The 21,114-nt window shown below is 41.6% G+C and overlaps 3 protein-coding genes across 3 annotated transcripts; 1 reads left to right on the top strand and 2 right to left on the bottom strand.

Moving 5' to 3' along the window:
• The first annotated feature begins 2,900 nt into the window (after positions 1-2,900).
• On the top strand, positions 2,901-4,302 carry LOC116161617 (cell cycle checkpoint control protein RAD9A-like). The gene is made up of 5 exons (XM_031475024.1): positions 2,901-3,042; positions 3,102-3,337; positions 3,387-3,654; positions 3,701-3,881; positions 3,937-4,302. Exons 1-5 carry the CDS (start codon positions 3,009-3,011, stop codon positions 4,250-4,252), a joined length of 1,035 nt encoding a protein of 344 aa, XP_031330884.1. The 5' UTR covers positions 2,901-3,008; the 3' UTR covers positions 4,253-4,302.
• Positions 4,303-8,637: 4,335 nt separating this feature from the next.
• Positions 8,638-11,891, bottom strand: LOC116161830 (malate dehydrogenase, mitochondrial). The gene is made up of 5 exons (XM_031475300.1): positions 11,718-11,891; positions 11,499-11,668; positions 11,368-11,450; positions 11,169-11,320; positions 8,638-9,324 (listed from the first exon to the last, which is right to left on the bottom strand). Exons 1-5 carry the CDS (start codon positions 11,790-11,792, stop codon positions 8,785-8,787), a joined length of 1,020 nt encoding a protein of 339 aa, XP_031331160.1. The 5' UTR covers positions 11,793-11,891; the 3' UTR covers positions 8,638-8,784.
• A 3,897-nt stretch (positions 11,892-15,788) lies between these two features.
• Positions 15,789-20,827, bottom strand: LOC116161821 (vacuolar protein sorting-associated protein 53 homolog). The gene is made up of 5 exons (XM_031475290.1): positions 20,689-20,827; positions 19,584-20,643; positions 16,788-17,385; positions 16,656-16,734; positions 15,789-16,440 (listed from the first exon to the last, which is right to left on the bottom strand). The coding sequence occupies exons 1-5, from the start codon at positions 20,782-20,784 to the stop codon at positions 15,823-15,825; spliced, it is 2,451 nt and encodes an 816-aa protein (XP_031331150.1). The 5' UTR covers positions 20,785-20,827; the 3' UTR covers positions 15,789-15,822.
• Positions 20,828-21,114: the final 287 nt, after the last annotated feature.

Below are 21,114 nucleotides of genomic sequence, written 5' to 3'. Positions count from 1 at the left end.
ATTAGGTGGGAGCGTGGGACTTGTCTGTAGAAAAAGCGCGGAGGTGCAAAAAAGATATAAAGGAGAAGGGGAGGGGGGGGGAGATAAAAATCACACAGGTCCCCATACATTCTCTTCTCGCTCTCGCCATCACGACTGCGCGTATACATGGCGTCTTTAGTCTTCTTTCACAGACATAAGTCATAAGGTCATAACTAAGACGTAGAGGAAATGCCCTCGAAGGAAGCGTACATATGACCTTACGTGGAGCATTTACCAAAGCGGGAGAGGGGTAAGGAAGGTTTGAAGGATGCATGAAGAAAGCGTGTAGAAAATCTAGTGATTTGAAAAAATGCGGAAACCTGAGACGGGAGTGTGAAGAGCAAGAGAGGTAGAGGTGAGTAAAAGAAGCACGAGCAAAGGCTACCAGAGTACTGAAGAATGAGTGAAAATCGCAAAGAACGCTTGGTGAGCAGTAAAGAAGGCGTGAGGGAGATGTAGAGTAAGAAATGGCAAAGCGAAATGATGAAGGAAAGAGGAAAACGTCCATAGGGCGTGAACGAGACTTCAAGGTGTGAAAAGAGGGGGGGGGGGGATTGAGGAAGAGTGGATGAACGATGAAGTAATGGTGTAAGAAAGGTGGAGTGACAGAGGCCTAAAGAAGCCACGAAGAAGAAGGGGATGTAAAACAATGCGAAGGAAGTTTGATTAAGGGGGGAGGGGGGGGGGGGGAAAGCAAATAAACGACGTGAAGAAGTTGTACAGAAGGCATGCCAGCCAGCTGTGGGTGAAAAAGTGAACGAAAGGACACTAGTTCTTGCCATAGGAGTCGTGAAGAAGAATACGTGAAAAAGGTGTGAGGATATGAAACTGCTGTCAGCGGAGATGGTCCAAGCGAGATGTAGTGGAAACCTTCAAGCGGCCGTGAAGAAGCTTTGAGTAAAAATGTGTAAGAGTAGGGTAGCGTGCCAGTCTTGAAGGATGCGGGGGATAGGGTGATAACCATACAAACAAGTTACAAGAAAAGTATTGATGCCCCATCACTAGACCTACGTGCATTTTTGATGTGGTAGATCAGTGGCTTTTAGCCTAAGCGGCGCGAGAATAACATTCCGTTACCGAGATGTCGAGGAGAAATGTAAAGGGAATTCATTAATCAACTTCAGGAATGTATTCAAGTTTTCATACGATGCATGAATAGCACGATAGTACGAATATAATGCTGAAAACCCGACAGTTCTACGACATATTTCGCTGTCGAGGTCTCGATCGATTTATAAAAGGCGCCTCGACGAACCGACAGTTAGTGAAACGAGAGATAGAATAAAAAATTCGCTAAAAACGCATGAATGGGTAAAAAACGTGAACCGACAGGAAGGGGACATGAAAGAAATGCGAGGTAAGCAAAGAAGCGGGAATGGAAAACTGATTCGAGAAGCAAGTGAAAGAGGAGCGAAGACACTATAAAAGAGGCGGTGAAGAAGAACGTGAGTCGTGACTATCGCTGATCCTAACAAAACCAGCATATGCTAAGTACGCGTGATACTGGAAATAAAGAGAGCGCATGGAAAATGCTTAAATGAAAAAAAAGAAAGCGCGAATAACTTGAAGAGGCAGAGTGGGAGGGAAGGTTTGAGAAACGAAAGAGACCTGGTGTAAGGATGGCGGTATGAATGCGTGTGTAGGTAATATTCTGATGGACGCCTGAACGCTGAAATGTAAATAACACGTGAGGGGGAGTAAAGCAGAAGTAAAAGTAAGAGAGGCAAAAAAAAGTTAAAGAAAGTGTAAGACTTGATGAAGGATTCAATAAACCTCAAAAAAACGTGAACGATTAGTAAGGAAGATTTGAAGGAGATGAAGAAAATAGAAGTTGGGAGGGGGAGGGGGGAGAATTAAAAATAAATGAGAGCCCTGAAAGATGCGTGGAAAAAGGAGTCTAAGATATGTAGAGACGTGAAAGAGTGCGCATAGAAGACCCTTGAGAAGGGCGTGGAGATGGTGTGAACGTGAAAGCAAGCACGAGAATGGTTTAATGTAGGGCCGACGGAAACGCGATAAAACGCAATGGAAAGAAGGCATCTCAAATATGAAATGTGAGGTAGGAGTGTGTGTAAGGGAGGAGGGAGAGGGAGGATATAAAATAACTCTAAGAGGCGAGAGAGAAGCCAGAAAGGGACGCGAAAGGAAAACTTCAACAGATGACAGAATGACCTGAAGGAAGGAGGAGTTAAAGAGGAATTTCTTAGGGGGGAGGTGTGAAAAATGAACGAAGAAGCCGTGGTTTCGGGAGATATAAAACCACCCGAAAATATACGAGAGTTAAAAGCAGTGCCGAACGAGCCGACACTCGGTGTCGAAAGGTGAGAGGTTCTAATAAAAGCGTAAGGATGACGTAAAGAAGGCTGCCGCGAAGAATTCAAGGATGAAGAAAACAGACTGAAAGGATGCGTGTATAGGAGACCACTGAAGTCGACGAAAATGCAAAAGAGGTAACATTATTTTGCAAACCGTTAGATATTTCCAAAACGGATCCAAATTTTCCTACACATCTCCTGAAAGCGTAAAATACAGTGGCGTGTAGCTGATTTAGCTGAAGTGGAAGACGTGCAGAGGGGTCGATGGTAAAGGAAGAGCGAGAAGGGGCGTGAAACCTCCAAATTACGAAACAAAAACTAGAGCGCTACATCTACGTAATCCGGGTATAGGTTAAGGCGAATAGAAATCAGCTACTGTTACCTCTAGAAACGTAGTTTTAATTGTGCAGACAATAACCGTGCACATTGTCCGGCTTGGACGTCATCATGAGACGCTCGTAGCTTCTCCAACCGTTGCTTTTTTAGGGACGACATACAACTTTCATTATCTGTATATAATAAAGATGGAAATAGTCAACCGGTGACGGTACTAGAGCCACATCCCTTATTTTGAAATGTAACCATAACCTAACTTTTCAACTTAAAAGAAGTCCTCTTTTCCGTCTCTAATTGAACGTTTTTAATGTATATTTCAGGAGAAACTCTTCGAAAATGAATTGCACTATACCGGGCCCCAACATAAAGGGTAAAATTGAACATTTTAAGGTTATGTCGTCGTACCCCTAACACAATTTCCTGTTGCAGTGCTTAGTAAATTAATTAATGCGCTCTCTAAAATCGGAGACGATGTCTACGTGGAGGCAAAAAAGGACTATCTCTCGCTTAAAAGCGTAAACATGACCACTACGGCGTACTGCACGGTCCATCTCAGAGACACCTTCTTCTCCTCGTACGAGGTGTCCCAAATTGACTTACAGTGCCGGATCCCAGTTAAGGGCATGCTGAGCGTGTTCAAGTCTTTCTCGCACAAGGATAAAAAGGTACTAGCCTGCGAGGTGTCGTCCATCGTAACTACTGGTGGAATTCTAGATGGAGTTTTGCAAAATCGAGTTGGAGGAGGACCCAGTGAAGATAGTATTTAGATTTAAGTACAAACATGATGTGATGGTGGTGCGGGCACTCTTTTTAAGCGACGGAGAAGCGGTGAATATCGTGTACAATAAGGATAACAATACCAGTTACTTGGGGGCTACGGCACAACTGTTCGGTCAAGTTTTGTGTAATTTCCAGTTGCATGATGACGACATGAGCTTAGATGTTACGTCTCAGCGAGCACTAATTCGCAATTATATCACAGGTAGGTAGTGTTCTTCACTACTATACTCTCTAAACACTTTGTGTAGGAGACACAGCAGTCACAAAAGGCGTGCGATCCCAGATTACTCTCATGGCGGGCGAATTCAGTAGTTTCAAAATTACGCGCGACACAAACATCACCTTCTCACTAAAACCGTTTCGCGCCGCCGTCAGCCTAGCCGAAACCACCACTCTGGGAATGCTACTCAATTTCGACGCACCAGGCCGGTGAGTAACTCCCTCCGCCGCTCGCAATTGAACACATTTATGATTGATGCCACAGGCCGGCGCTTATCGAAGTGAAAAACCCAACATTCGAGGTGAACTTTGTCATCGCGACCCTCAAATCGAACGACGTCCCGTCAACATTAACCTCGTCGGCGGTGCCCATCATGAACGATGTAAATTGGGAAGATTTCACTGATCCCATGGATCTGCCGGAGAAAGAGAACGGGGACGTGATCACGCGATCTCCCGAGTCGACGCACAGCACGAAGATCAGGCGAATTTTCGGAAGGTGCTACGAGGACACGTTTCATCCGCAAATGGCCGATTTGGGCGAAGTTCTCGCCCCCGACTCCGATCCAGATACAGACTGATTTGTGTATTTGTAGAATTAAGGAAAATTATATGACTAGTTTTTTGTTTATTGGATTTTAATTCACTGCTGCATATTGCCAGCTGCGAGCACATACATCCCCCCCGCCCTGACACACAACGTAGAAGCTCCACACTTGCTCCAAAATTGAGGAAAACGATAGATCCTCCACTTTTAAATAAATTGCAACAACGTAGGAGGTCTATATACTTCCCCAAAATTTGGGAAAACGTTAGATCTTCCACTTTTAAATAAATTGTAACGTAGGAGCTCTAAACTTGCCCCAAAATTTGGGAAAACGTTAGATCTTCCACTTTAAATAAATGACAATAACGTAGGAGCTCTACACTTGCCCCAAAATTGGGGAAAACAATAGATCCTCCACTTTTAAATAAATTGTAACAACGTAGGAGTTCTATACTTGCCCCAAAATTTGGGAAAACGTTAGATCTCCACTTTAAATAAATGACAACAACGTAGGAGCTCTACAATTGCCCCAAAATTTGGGAAAACTTAGATCTTTCACTTTAAATAAATGTAACAACGTAGGAGTTCTATACTTGCCCCAAAATTTGGGAAAACGTTAGATCCTCCACTTTAAATAAATGACAATAACGTAGGAGCTCTACACTTGCCCCAAAATTGGGGAAAACAATAGATCCTCCACTTTTAAATAAATTGTAACCAAAATTTGGGAAAACGTTAGATCTTCCACTTTAAATAAATGACAATAACGTAGGAGCTCTACACTTGCCCCAAAATTGGGGAAAACAATAGATCCTCCACTTTTAAATAAATTGTAACAACGTAGGAGTTCTATACTTGCCCCAAAATTTGGGAAAACGTTAGATCTTCCACTTTAAATAAACGACAACAACGTAGGAGCTCTACAATTGCCCCAAAATTTGGGAAAACGTTAGATCTTTCACTTTAAATAAATGACAACAACGTAGGAGTTCTATACTTGCCCCAAAATTTGGGAAAACGTTAGATCTTCCACTTTAAATAAATGACAATAACGTAGGAGCTCTACACTTGCCCCAAAATTGGGGAAAACAATAGATCCTCCACTTTTAAATAAATTGTAACAACGTAGGAGTTCTATACTTGCCCCAAAATTTGGGAAAACGTTAGATCTTCCACTTTAAATAAATGACAACAACGTAGGAGTTCTATACTTGCCCCAAAATTTGGGAAAACGTTAGATCTTTCCCTTTAAATAAATGACAACAACGTAGGAGTTCTATACTTGCCCCAAAATTTGGGAAAACGTTAGATCTTCCACTTTAAATAAATGACAATAACGTAGGAGCTCTACACTTGCCCCAAAATTGGGGAAAACAATAGATCCTCCACTTTTAAATAAATTGTAACAACGTAGGAGTTCTATACTTGCCCCAAAATTTGGGAAAACGTTAGATCTTCCACTTTAAATAAATGACAACAACGTAGGAGCTCTACAATTGCCCCAAAATTTGGGAAAACGTTAGATCTTTCACTTTAAATAAATGACAACAACGTAGGAGCTCTAAAGTTGCCCCAAAATTTGGGAAAACGTTAGATCTTCCACTTTAAATAAATGACAACAACGTAGGAGCTCTACACTTGCCCCAAAATTGAGGAAAACGATAGATCCTCCACTTTTAAATAAATTGTAACAACGTAGGAGGTCTATACTTCCCCAAAATTTGGGAAAACGTTAGATCTTCCACTTTAAATAAATGACAACAATGTAGGAGCTCTACACTTGCCCCAAAATTGGGAAAACGATAGATCCTCCACTTTTAAATAAATTGTAACAACGTAGGAGCTCTATACTTGCCCCAAAATATGGGAAAACGTTATATCTTCCACTTTAAGTAAATGACAACAATGTAGGAGCTCTACACTTGCCCCAAAATTGGGGAAAACGATAGATCCTCCACTTTTAAATAAATTGTAACAACGTAGGAGCTCTATACTTGCCCCAAAATATGGGAAAACGTTATATCTTCCACTTTAAGTAAATGACAACAATGTAGGAGCTCTACACTTGCCCCAAAATTGGGGAAAACGATAGATCCTCCACTTTTAAATAAATTGTAACAACGTAGGAGCTCTATACTTGCCCCAAAATATGGGAAAACGTTATATCTTCCACTTTAAGTAAATGACAACAATGTAGGAGCTCTACACTTGCCCCAAAATTGGGGAAAACGATAGATCCTCCACTTTTAAATAAATTGTAACAACGTAGGAGCTCTATACTTGCCCCAAAATATGGGAAAACGATCAATCATACACTTCAAATAAATTATAACAACGTAGGGGCTCTACACTTGCCCCAAAATTGGGGAAAACGATAGATCCTCCACTTTTAAATAAATTATAACAACGTAGGAGCTCTACACTTGCCCCAAAATTGGGGAAAACGATAGATCCTCCATTTTTAAATAAATTATAACAACGTAGGAGCTCTACACTTGCCCCAAAATTGGGGAAAATGATAGATCCTCCACTTTAAATAAATTATAACAACTCGGAAGCTCTACAGTTGCCCCAAAATTTGGGAAAACGATAGATCTTCCACTTTAAATAAATGACAACAACGTATTAGGAGTTCTACACTTGCCCCAAAATTGGGGAAAAGGATCAATCATCCACTTTAAATAAATTATAACGTAGGGGCTCTACACTTGCCCCAAAATTGAGGAAAACGATTCTGGGGGGGGGGGGGTGATTAAACAAGTTCGTGGCACATACAGTCACCCAGTGCGTACTAGAAGGGGGGGGGTTGCAGGTTGCTGATAGTCATTTATCTATTTATTATTGTACAGGCGAAAAAGATTAGATTAGAACGGTATTTTATTTCGTACTGCTGACAGGCCCCTTTATTGCATTTGCTTTAATTAGTCAACGAAAACTTTGAATAATAGGTATATTTATGGGCAAAAAACCAATTTCGACAAAAAATTCAAAGGGCTGTAACTTTTGATCTAGTAGTCCGATCTTGGAACTGTTTGAAATTATGGATTCTACAGGCCACATTCTATAAGAAAATATTTTTTTTCCGGTCGATCTGAGACAATTTTTTTTCTGGGCAAAAAAAGGCAGTGTACCTTTTTTTTCCCAAAAATCGACTGCACCAAAATTTCTCGGGAAAAAACTTTTTCTTATTAATTTGGGTGCGTAGAATCCAAAACGATTCGTACTTTTTCGATTAGACGTCTCCATCAAAAGTTATGGGCAAAAAAATTCCTGTTTTTAAAATTTAAAATTCTTATTTTCGTCATTTCGTGAAAGGCAGACGCAGGTACCTCACCTCAGTAGCAGTACTAAGTACCTGATACCTATTTGTTATTTTGGGCATCAATGTAGCGAATTGCCGATCGATGCCGAATAGCCAAATCGTTGACTGTCAACACTGACCACTCACTGAATACTACAGAATATTTAGATTTTAGTGACTTTAGACTTTAACCAAAACCAAAGTTGCTCTCTATATATTATTGCCTTTATTTTAAAGTGGGCGGAGCGGAGTAGGTATTACCTAAATACCTAATTTACCCCGTAAATCCGCCACTGAAAACGATAGATCCTCCACTTTAAATAAATTATAACAACGTAAGAGCTCTACAGTTGCCCCAAAGTTTGTGAAAACTATAGATCCTCCATTTTTAAAAAAATGACAAGGTAGGAGCTCTACACTTGCCCCAAAATTGGGGAAAACGATAGATCCTCCACTTTAAATAAATTATAACAACTCAGAAGCTTTACAGTTGCCCCAAAATTTGTGAAAACGATAGATCCTCCACTTTAAATAAATTATACCAACGTAGGAGCTCCAGACTTGCCCCAAAAGTTGGGAAAACGTTAGATATCTTACACTTTAAATAAATAACAACGTAGGAGCTCTACACTTGCCCCAAAATTGGGGAAAAAGATAGATCCTCCACTTTTAAATAAACTATAACAACGTAAGAGCTCTACACTTGCCCCAAAATTGGGGAAAGTGATAGATCCTCCACTTTTAAATAAACTATAACATAGGAGCTCCACAGTTGCCCCAAAATTGGGGAAAATGATAGATTCTCCACTTTAAATAAATTCTAAATATTTCCGGAGGACCACAGGTGTCCCAAAATTAGGGAAAATATTTCAGGAGCTGGGGCATATCGCTATCCGAAAATTAAAATCTCCACTTAATTCTGTACAAATCCAATTACCTGAAAGAAAAAAGTAAACAACAAATCGTCCCTTTCATCGTGTTAGGGTGTCCCTTTAACGTACATTTCGCTTACGCCCGGGTCACCCTATGAACACTTCTGTACAGTGTAAAATGATTTAATCACTATTATAAGGATTAAATGGTAGATCAGATCTATGGTACAACATGTCCAGTTCGAATCAAGGTCCCTTATGTCACATTATATTATAAATGATGGTATTGTACATGTTACACTTACGCTAATTTTACTAAACAAATTAAAATTTTCCCAGTCTAAAATATCGCAACACTGCAAAACAAAACACCGTTCGAAGCATAGATCACCTTTATTTATTTACAAATTGTTCCCCCTTCTTAATGCTAGCAATCAGTTCCGGTATGCCAGCCTTCAGCAGCTGCTGCTCGAACGCGCTTAGCGTGCCGAGTCCCAGGTTCTTCTCGATTCCCCCTTTTCCCAACAGTAGAGGCGTCGCGAAGTAGGGCGCCTCGGTGACGTCCGACTTGACGAACGCGCACTCGATGACGTTCGCCTCACCCTTCAGACCGCGTAGCAGGGCGATGGCGAATCTGGCGCCCGCGTACGCCATCGAGAGTGTCGCCGAGCCGGCGCCCGCCTTCGCCTTGACCACCTCCGTGCCGGCGTCCTGAATGCGTACGGTGAGCGCCTTGAGCTCGCTCTCGCTGAACGACACCTTGGGCGACGCCTGCGAGATGAGCGGCATGATCGTGACGCCTGCGTGACCGCCGATGACCGGCACTTTGACGGTAAGCGGGTCGAGACACTTTGCCTCCGCGATGAAGGTGTTTGCGCGGACGACGTCGAGGGTGGTCACGCCGAATATTCTCTTGGGGTCGTATTTACCTGCCTGTATAATTGAGTAACAAATAAGTCAAATAACAAGTATCATAAAACGCAAGTATTTGGCGGCCATTTTTAGTATCTGGCAAATGGACACAGTTAGGCCGTTAGGCGTTTAAAAAGTTTTCTGTGTAGAACTTTTTGCTCAATTTCACCCTGTATATTCCACCCAACATACACGGTGCAAAGTGGAAATGTGTAAAAAAAAATTTTTTTCCAACATGTCAGCTCCACCGGACACTTATTGCTCAACTCTATACTGGATGATGTAAAATAAAGGTGCACTAAATAGGACCAAACCAAAAAATTTGATTTTTTCAATTTTGTAAAAATGTTTTTAAAATTCCCCCGCTCCCTCCTGCTTTGTCAAAAATTCCTACACAAAGACGCAAAAAGGGTTCAAGCCCCGTGTATTTAACCAGTCTCTTTGCCGAGTTCTATATACAGGGTGTAACATGTACAAAATTGTGGAAAGAAGGTGGGTCCACGTTTTTTTTTTTGGATTGTTGACTTTTTAGGGAGGGGTGGCGCTATACGCGTGTCGTTGGAGAGAGATCTGCACCCTGTACATAGTTTGGAAATTGATCTCAGTTGACATTATTTTTTATGTGGAAATATTTTTTGTACGTGTTACATCCTGTGTATATAGGACAGTAAACCACAAAAACAGGTGTGAACAGTACTGTAACCCCCCCCCCCCCCAAACAAAAAACTAAAATACTATTTTTCGTCCTACCACCCTGTATATTTCACCAGTGTCTCCTGAATTCTATACACAAGGTGTAACATGTCAAAAATTGTGGAAAGAAGGTATGTGTCCCCGTTAGTTACTCATCCATTGTTGACTTTGTAGGGAGGGGAGAGGGGCGCTATACTTGTGCCGGTGAACACCCTGTTGCACCCTGTACATAGTTTGGAAATCGACCTCGGAATATTTTTGTGTACATATTACATCCTGCATATAGAGTACAGTAAACCACAACAACAGGTGTGAACACTCCCCCCCCCCGATCACAAAACTTTCTACCACCCAATATACTTCACCAGTCTCTCACCGATTGCTCAACTATATACAACTATATACAGGATGATGTAAAATAAAGGTGCACTAAATAGGACCAAACCAAAAAATTTGATTTTTCCAAAATTCAATTTTGTAAAAATATTTTTAAAATTCCCCCGCTCCCTCCTGCTTTGTCAAAAATTCCTACACAAAGACGCAAAAAAGGGTTCCAGCCCTGTGTATTTAACCAGTCTCTTTGCAGAGTTCTATATAAAGAATGTAACATGTAAAAAATTATGGAAAGGGGGGGGGGGCTCTATACGCGTGTCGGTAAAAGACCCTGTTGCACCTTCTACATAGAGTTTGCAAATGGATGGATGGTTGACACTACATTTCATGTAGAAATATTTTTTGTGCATGTTACACCCTGTATATACAGTTCAGTAAACCATAAAACAGGTGTTAAAAAGTGTCTACCTACCCCCCCCCCCCCCAAATTGGTGGAAAGTAGGTACCCTGTTATATTTTTTTCGGTTAATTTAGGTGAGGGGGGGGTCCGCAGAGAGTTCAGAAGTCTTGTTAGACATTATTTTTTTGGGGGAATATTGAAAACTGTTACTACTTACCAACATTTTACATAATATCACCCAGTATATTCCACCACTCTACCATTGCCAAATTCTATAGGTATACAGGGTGTAACATTTTGCAAACAAACTAAGGATCAAAAATGAAAACAAACGGCGGCAGAGTATTGACAGTTTTTGAATGACCATCCTGTACATTTGCCAGCAATAAAAACGAACCAATCCCGTTATAGCTCCTCGGAGTTGAGCATTTTGCCTGACCTTTTTGAATATTTCGGAAGCAATGGGAACCGTCGAGTTAACCGGGTTGGAAATGATGGCGAGCATCGCCTTGGGACAGGCCTCGACGCACGCCTTCGCGATGTCTCGCACGATGGACGCGTTGGTGTTGAAAAGGTCGTCTCTCGTCATGCCTACAAGACTTTGTTAGTTAAGACAGTCGCGTCGTAACCTTACCCACCAGGTTTTCGGGGTACACCGGCCGGAATCACGACGACGTCGCAACCCTTAAAAGCGTCACAAATGCTCTCTGCCCCGACATATCTAAACGACAAAGTATAAACCGCAATTTACGCAAAATATATTGCTTACCCCTTTACTTTCGCGGGCGTTTCGATATGCGAGAGGTCAGCGGCGACACCGGGGGTATGTACGACATCGTACAGGGATAATTCAGTAACGAGAGGGTTTTGCTTGAGCAGGAGCGATAGGGGTTGCCCGATTCCGCCGCTCGCGCCTGCCACGGCCACTTTGAAGTTGTTCTAAATGGCACTTGGGATTGCATAATCGAGATTAAAATAGGAATTTTACCTGAGGCGTCGTGCTGAAGCATTTAACTGCCTTTGGTACGCCGGAAATGGACGGTTTCACGATCCGGTTGAGCATTGCTTAATTAATTACTGATGACTAGGGAGGAAATTTACTTGAAAACTTGCCGCTAACCCTCGCGACCTTTAAATAAGAAAAAGGACAGCGAAATGTCAAACGAGTCACTTACGTCATTAACCAAAGAGTTGGTAAATTGTATTGTACAGAGTGCGTCAATTTGAAGGCGCAATATACAAAGAGTTCATTTTAGTTACATCGAGTGGTACTGCATCTAATCATGGAAGGCCACCAAACCACCCCGGAGCAGAGAGGCAAGCACCCCAGTGTGCAGAAGAAGCTGAGGTCATACAGTTCTAACACATCAATTATGACAAGTAAAAGGTGCGAAAGAAAGAGAAGCGATAATAAAGTGTGAGAGAAGTACGAAAAAGGGAGATGAAACCCATCGGGCGCACCTCCATAATCAATAACTAAATAAAGGGATAAGGGGAAGCCCACACAGGCACCCAAATGATCGTAAAGAGACTCGTGCTTCGGTATGGGCAGTGACGATTGTACGTGGCGCATGGGAGCCAAAACCCAGACGGATAGGGACAAAGGTCGTAGTCGCGGACCAACCTACCAAGTTAAGATGTTAGCGAACGCATCGGGGTGCAGTGTCGATACCGGTCCCTCGGATACCGGGCGACCTCCTAGTGGTAGCCTCTTTCCTTCGCGACTAAACGATGCAGGAATAACATGATAGTACGACTATAATGCCGAAAACCCGAAAGTTCTACGATATTTCGTTGCCGAGATCTCGATCAATTTACAAAAGGCACCCGAATAAGCTCATTTTTGAAATGTTGCCTGTAAAAAACCATTCACTTCGTTTGTTACTACCGTATGCAGTGAATATTCAGAAAATGGTAAATGAAATTTAATATACCTCTCGCCGGGAAAGATTGCCGGTCACAGAAGACCTGATCCCGGTCTACAATCTGTGTTTTTCTTAAGATGTGAGCGACTTCCGGGATAGGATCGTGCCAATGTGAAGCAAAAGTCTTTTCGTTGAACTTTGGCACGATCCTATTCCGGAAGTCGCTCGCATCTTAAAAAAACATTGATTGTAAATTGACACAAGGTGTGCTGTGACCGGCAATCTCTCCTGGCGAGAGTTATATGTAATATGCAATGCCTATTTTATTTCTTGCAGTGAACGGATTGACAACATATGTGAGAAAATGCGACATTAAGACTAGGGATGGGCGATAACTGTTTTCACCTATCGATATAAGTATCGGGTACTTACCTATCGATATATTTTACTTATCGATATGCCGATAATTATCGAAATATCGATGGTTATAGATACACCGATAACTATCGAAAGATCGATAACTACCGCTATATCTATAAGTATCGGTATATCGATAGTTCTCGTTATGGCGATAGTTTTTAATATAGGTATCGATATAATATTACCGATAATTTTTTTGAAAGCGTGTCTAAAAACTGCATGAGTTTACTTTTATATTTTGGCGAAAGAGCCCGACAAGAGAAGAGGGCTCTTTTAACAAAATATGAAAATAACCGAATGCAGTTCTTGCAACTTTAATGGAGTTACCATATTAACTGTGCAATTATCGCAGGGCTCTTTAGCATTTCTGTTTTTTTGTGACTGGTCCTCTGTAACCATCAGTCAGATACCGATACATAGGCCATGATTACACCCTTTGATTGTCTTCTTTATTTTATCTAAAGAGTAGCCATTTTGATGCAACATTTTGTTTTTGAAGTGCTTCTTTTTTTTGAGCAATCGTCAGTAAGACGAAAAGATCTATTTTCTAAAGATTTTATTACTGCGTTTATTTGGCATGGATGATGATGTGACGTAGTGCTTCTCTTGAGAAAGGGAGCAAAGTTAAGTTTCCGAAACGTCGAGCAACTAAAAATAGTAAATTTACACGAGAGTAAACCCGAAAATGGATTTTATTATAAAAATAGTAGCGCTCGTTGAAATCTCAACAAGAACATAATTTTATCGTGCAGTTATCGACATATCGATATATCAATAGTTATCGACATATCGATATATCAATAGTTATCGACATATCGATAGTTATCGACATATCGATAGTTATCGACATATCGATATAGTTATCGACATATCGATATATCAATAGTTATCGACATATCGATAGTTATCGACATATCGATAGTTATTGACATATCGATATATCAATAGTTATCGACATATCGATAGGTATCGATATATCGATACTTATCGATAAGTATCGATAGTTATCGATCTATCGATATATCGATTTTTTTTAGCTCTACCTATTGTTATTCGATATAACCTATCGATATATCGAAAAAAATTCCCATGCCTAATTAAGACCTTTAATGGCCTGTCACCTTGCAACTTTATGAAAAACAAAGGTCGAGACATTCTCAACTGTAATAATTATTGTAAAAGTGATAATTGTAACAAAAATTCTCTTTAAAAAAAGGTCAGTTTATTGTCAATTTGGTAGGATTAATGCATATTTGAAGCAAAAGCTTAAATAAAACAGCTCTCCACACCACTCAGTATGTCGCCTTCCTTTCCCTTGGGTACTTCTTTTGATTTCTTCAGATTTTTCTTGATATTATCAGATTAATTGACAGAAAGAAGTTGAATATTGTCACCTCAGATCACCCTTACAGGAAGGGCTACTCCTTTTGGTAGCGCGGTATCTTTGCATCACCATCAAGAGCACGAACGAATTCTGGATTTCTGAAATTACTGCGCACATTTCCGTTTCTGAAGTTTTTCAAAATTTCCAAACAGACATGGAAGACCGCCTGGACAGCAATAAAACGAGCCGAGATTGTAGTCAGATTTTAAGCTTTGGGCGGGAAACTTTAAGCAAAAGCGGAAATAAGAATAGGGTGATACAAACGAGAGGAATTCAAAAATGCAGAATCGAAAAACAAGTGAGAAATGGGGGGGGGGGGGAATTGATTGTTAAATAAAAGAATGGGGGGGGGGCAAAATAAAGCCGACCGAACACAGAATAATTATAAAAAGGTACACAGAATCCGGAAATAAGAAACGGAATCAGGATGGAACTCAGGGATGGAAACAAGCAGAAAAGGAAACTTGGAAATTGGAAAGGGAACGGAAAACGGGATATGGAAACCGAGTCAGCTTTGCTTCACTCATTTGCTGGATTATTTAAAGCTCTAATTTTACAATTTATTTAAATATGCACACAGTTCAATTAATATCCTTTGACCTTTTTTTTAAAGAGGTTTAAACATCTTTTTCTTAAATGGATCGTTAATGCTGGCATATATGTAGGAAAAGATATTGAGATCCTGTATATACAACTTACGATGATACATACATTTTTAAGAGTTGGCAACCATGCAATTTCTAGGTGGGAAAAAGCTGCCTGCGCCATCTAGATAGCACGAACGTGGGTTACGTTTGGCATCTTGTCTTGAATGGCGGTCCATAAATGTTTGTTGTTATTTTGTGTTTTTTTATGCAGGTAGTAGTTTTTGCATTTCTTTATATAGTATTTGCGTTTTGTATGCCGCATTTGATATTTTTTTTGTGTTTCAATCTCTGTTTTTGAAATACTTTGTTTAACCGCAATGCAGAATGACATGTGTAATACCGTTATCCTATTGTTTCTCATCGTTTACGTTTTTGATGTAATGTTTGTTTTTCAGTCCAATACGACAACGCGATACAGGAAGCAATAAAAACACTGGTAGCGAAAATCGTTGAACTTGACACGAGCAAGCAAATGCAGCGAAAAACCAAGCCCAACGATACGGAATCGAGAGCGTAGTAGCACACCAAGAAGAGAGTATGAAACTTGTTTACAAAAAAATGATTTTTCTCAAAACATGCGTGCAAAAAACAGTTTTGACATATAGGTACGCCCTCGGGTACGCCATCTTTGCACACAACCCAAGATGGCGGATAGTGTCGCCCTTCTACTTTACTTACAATTCAGAAGGAACGTTACTCCGGCCACCAAAGATGTTAATACTTATTAACAAATGAAAAAAAGCGAGATTTCTATTTTTTATTTCTTACAGCTAGGAATTATTTCGGTAAGCCCTTCTTGATTAGCTTCTCCAACTTTTTTATCCGTCCACCTTCGTTCGTAGCACCGTCGTCTTCATGCGTTTCCTTTTCGATGCCCGGCTTGTGCGAGCGAAATATCTCGATCAGGTACGCCTGCTCCTGCTTCTTGACGTTTTTCATTTCGAGTATCTTCGTCAGCTCCGACGCCTGGCATTCGGGCAGAAGCTTCATGAACTGTTCGACGAACGCCTTCGACGGATCGACGGGCGTCATCACCACCTTCAGAATCATCTCCGCCCTCGTGATGCCCTTTATTACGGCTTTAGTGTAGGTCGCCGGCGCCTGTCGATTAATTTGGGACGCGACCAAGGGGAGGTTTAGCAGAAGCAGTTTGACCATGTAGGTGTCGAGTAGCAGCTGCTCCGCCCCCTCGGTATTTATTGGTTTGCATTTGTAGATGTTGTTCGTAAATTTCGGAATGAAGGAATTGGCGAATTTTATGCAGAACTGGGTGAAGTACTTGCGGGAATGTGAGAGATGGTCGCGTATTATCGGCACTGTGCTTTCGAAGTGGGTCGCTATCGAAGCGGTGTACGGGCTTTGGTCGCCGACGCAATCAATACTTTGCCATTGGATCTAGAACCAAATGACTGAAATAAACTACATCAGGCAAATTCATTCAGCCGGTCCTGCCTGTGTTAATTATTAAATGAAATGTAGTCTTACCTCCAGCCTCCAGATCAAAAAGACTCACAAGTTAGTCGATCCTATTTAAGAAACCTACCCTTGGGGACTGAAATTTTTCACAAAACACAGAGCAGAATCAGCTTAACGCACTGAACTCCACCTACCTTGCCCATTGCGGTCAACGCGGGCTCGCAGGCGTTCTCCAAGTCCTGTACCAAAATTTGAATGCAATTTGATATTACGCTGCAAAGCAATCACTCGTTAAACAATCGTGAGGCGAGAGGGACCGCATTCACCTGTGAAAAATGCTCTCCTCCTGCGACAAATTGATCTGATCGGCCAGACTCGGTTCGGTCTTCTCCTTCAGCTTCTGCGTGAGCTGTTGCGTCGTCTCCAGGCAGTACTCGGCAGTCGTAAGCGTGCAACAGATCTTCCGCAGCTCGTCCTTGGTGAAACGCGTGATCTCGCCCTCCTTGAGAAACGACGAGAAGTTCTGTATCAGACCTGAGGTGGACATCTTCTGCAGGTCGCGCGTGATCGACTGAACGCTGCTGCCCAACGACTGCGTCTCGATCTTCGGCAGATTGTTCTGCAGTATTTTAATGGCGTACTCGCGCAGATACTTTTGGAAGAGCTTGGTTAGATCGAGCATCGTTTGGCCCTTGCTCAGCTGCGTGCATTGCACCATGCTCTTCTTGTAGAACACGAAGAGATCACCGCAACTGGGAAGGACGCTCGCCTGCGTCTCAGTCGCTTCGGTCATGATGTTCTTGTTGTCGTTGTTGAGGAACCTCTCGATCAGATCGGCCAAATTTCGATCGATGCTCTCGATGTAAATGTAGAGAAACGGAATGAAGCATCGCCCGATCAACCCCACGAAAACTGAGTCACCGGCTGTAAAAAAATTCAGAATAGAACACGTACGATAAAAATGCGTTACCGATGAACACTCCAACTAAAATGAATGCATTGCGCATGACAAAAGTTGAGAACGCCTTATAACAAACAAAAAAACCAATTTTTTAAAAGTAGGTCAAGGTGATATACCACGTGGTGGTCACTCGGGAAATTGGACCATGGTGAAAGTTATATGCCACGTGACCTTGTAAAATATGTCGCAGTAAAAGTCAAAGTGCACACTGTAGTTGATTTTTTGGGGTGTCAAATTTAAATTTACAAGGTCATACATGGTCAATTACCTCAACTGATGTGGTGTTAAATTAGATTTCCGAGGTCAACCAAGATCAGAGACCTCAACTGTGGTATCCAATTGCATTTTCAATGTCACCTAAGGTCAATTACCTCAATTCTGGTGTCAAAATACAACCTCAAGAACATTCAAGGTCAATGACTAGATTGTTGTGGTGTCAGGTTACATTTTCAAGATCGAAGGGCAATTTCCTCATTTTTGTAGTGTCTAATTACATTCTCGAGGTCATCCAAGGTCAATGAACCCAATTTTTTGCTTTGTTCAGGAGCATACAAAGTCAATGGTCCCATGTTTTGTGGTGTCAAATTAAATGCTAGAGGTTATCCAAGGTCAAAGACATCGTTATGCAGTGTCTAATTATAATCTCAAGGCCATTCAGGCACAATGAACCCATTTCTCGTGTTGCAACATTACGATTTCAAGGTCATACAAGGGATTAAATGACCTCATTTTTTAATTACATTCTCCAGACCATCCAAGGTTGATGAACCCATTTTTTACGGTGTCAAATTATATTGTCAAGGACATACAAGGTCAATCAACCCATTTTTTGCTATGTTCAAGAGCATACAAGTTCAATGGCCCCTTGTTTTGCGGTGTCAAATTACATGCTAGATTATCCAAGGTCAAAGACATCGTTATGCAATGTCTAATTATACTCTCAAGGTCATTTAAGCACAATGAACCCATTTTTCGTGTTGTGAAATTACGTTTTCAAGGTCATAGAAGGGATTATATGACCTGATTTTTTAATTACATTCTCGAGACCATCCAAGGTTAATGAACTAATTTTTTGCGGTGTCAAATTATATTGTCAAGGGCACACAAGGTCAATGAAACCATTTTTTTGCTTTGTTCGAGAGCATACAAGGTCAATGGCCGCTTGTTTTGCGGTGTCAAATTACATGCTAGAGGTTATCCAAGGCCAAAGGCATCGTTATGCACAGTCTAATTATACTCTCAAGGTCATTCAAGCACAATGAACTCATTTTTCGTGTTGTGAAATTACGTTTTCAAGGTCATAGAAGGGATTAAATGGCGTCATTTTGTTAATTACGTTCTCGAGACCATCCAAGCTTAATGAACTAATTTTTTGCGGTGTCAAATTATATTGTCAAGGGCACACAAGGTCAATGAAACCATTTTTTTTGCTTTGTTCAAGAGCATACAAGTTCAATGGCCCTTGTTTTGCGGTGTCAAATTATATGCTAGAGGTTATCCAAGGTCAAAGACATCGTTATGCACTGTCTAATTATACTCTCAAGGTCATTCAAACACAATGAACCTATTTTTCGTGTTGTGAATTGTTTTCAAGGTCATAGAAGGGATTAAATGACCTCATTTTTTAATTACATTCTTAAGACCATCCAAGGGTAATGAACCCATTTCTTGCGGTGTCAAATTATATTGTCAAGGGCATTCAAGGTCAATATCTTGCGGACTCGTTCTTCTCGCTCTTACACGATTCGCGTGTATTTATTGGCTCTAGGAGACGAGGGAGTGAGCTTATTGCGTCTTTTCAAATTGATAAATTGTTTGTCTTACCGTCGATAACGCTGCAATTTATCCGTTTTGCAACCGTTCCTGTAGGAATATTGTTTTACAGCCACCGAACGCTCTCTTGACAGGGTAGAAGGAAGAGAATCAGAGATTTGAGTATTCTAAAATCCAGAATAAAACCGGCAAGGTAGGTCGCGCAGTTAACGGAAATATCAACCGATTGCGCTTCACAAGGGCATTGTTGGACTGTCGAATTTGGAGATTTCATTCCGACTATTTGAATAAGTATAATTAACCGCCATTATATAAATGAGTTGCGGTGAAACCCGCCCGATTGAGCTTGACCTTGTCTCAAAAGAAGCGCTCAAAATAACATTCTTACCTGGCACGCCTTTTGCGCCCTCCTTGTGCCCTGCGTCTTCACTCTCAGATATCGTGACGCCGGTAAAGCGTCGCGCGAGCAGCGTCTCGAAATTCGCCGTCTTCTGTATCGCGTACAGCAGCAGCTTCACGTCGACCTCGTGCTTCCGCTTCGTCATGATCTTCGGCAGCTCCTCGCGCGTCACGTTGCAAAACTGCAGAGCGATCCGCTCCGACACCTCCCAATTCTGCGGGAACATGCCGCCCAGCCGATCCTCGAACTCGATCAGGTGCCGTTTGAGCCACGCGTACCGCTTGTCGATCTTGTCGAGCCACGCGGTCTCCTCGGTTTCGTTAAAGAGATGCATGTACTCCTGCAGTTGCAGATCGATGAACCACTTGAGCAGGTCGCGTTTCACTTTCGGCTCGAGCGCCGAGACCACAAGACAGGCGGACGCCAGCTGCTTGTTGGGTATGAAACTTTTCGCGTTCGCACCGGAGAACGCCTCCTTGAAGTCGCGAGTGATCTGCTGCGCCAAATCTTGGTGGATCGACTTGACCTGGTCACTGAGACTCTTGATTTGCGGAATATCCGTGTAGTTTTCGAAGTGGGCCATCACTTCGCTTATCGCTTGTAGGGGTAGCGCTATTTCGCCGTACTGTCGTTTCTCTGTAAGCGATTTAAGCGTATCCACTCCCCCCACCAGCATATGAAGGTGGTTCAGCGTGGTAATTGCCAAAGTTAAATTTCGTTTCGCACAATCGAGCTGTTTGATGTCGTGCGTGATTTCTCGTACCATCTCCTCAGACTTCTCCGCTCGTCCCTTTATGTCCTTGATTTGCACGAATAGCTCCCTGATAACACGCTGCGCCTCGTCGAGAGCCTGTCGGCCGTCCTGGCTGGCTGTTGTCTGCCCTCGAACGACTGTGCTGATTTCGTTGTCGATCGTCTGAATCTTCTCCTCCATTCGACTGACAGTTTCGTCAATATTTGAGAGTGACTGCTCCGTCGGAAATAAGCTATTAATGTAGTCGATTGTGTTGAAAGTGGGCTGATCTAGAGGATCGTTACTCGGTAGAATCTACAACGAAACAATCAATCAAAGTTCGTCGATGCCCACAGTTACTTGTTCAATGGCTGTTTGGACGTCGATTGGAAAATTAATAAGCAAGTCATTTGCGTCGTCCAACGCGTTTTCATCGTCAATTATTGTTAAATCCATTTTAATAACAAATTCTAAAAAAAAGTTAGGTTAAGTGTAAAGTCATCAGAGTACATTTGACCCACCTCTTGTGAGACATTCCAACTACGAATGTATAATTTGAACTAATCGAAACATATATACAAGGTAATGTTCTAGGAGGCCTACAACGGTTTTAATAAGATTGCAAAATCCAAAACTGACCCTTAAGGAGGCTTTAAAAGAAACTCTTAATGGGTTCTGTTATGGAGCCCCGTAATGAGATGATTTTGAAGGTTTTGGTGATGTTGAAGGCTTTTTGAAAACTTTGAAAACAGATTTTTGAAATTTTTAAGTTTATGTTCACCTCAT

This window comes from Photinus pyralis, unplaced genomic scaffold (assembly GCF_008802855.1).
Source record: "Photinus pyralis isolate 1611_PpyrPB1 unplaced genomic scaffold, Ppyr1.3 Ppyr1.4_LG10, whole genome shotgun sequence".
Lineage (NCBI taxonomy): Eukaryota > Metazoa > Arthropoda > Insecta > Coleoptera > Lampyridae > Photinus > Photinus pyralis.
This window is presented reverse-complemented; position numbering and strand designations above follow the sequence as displayed.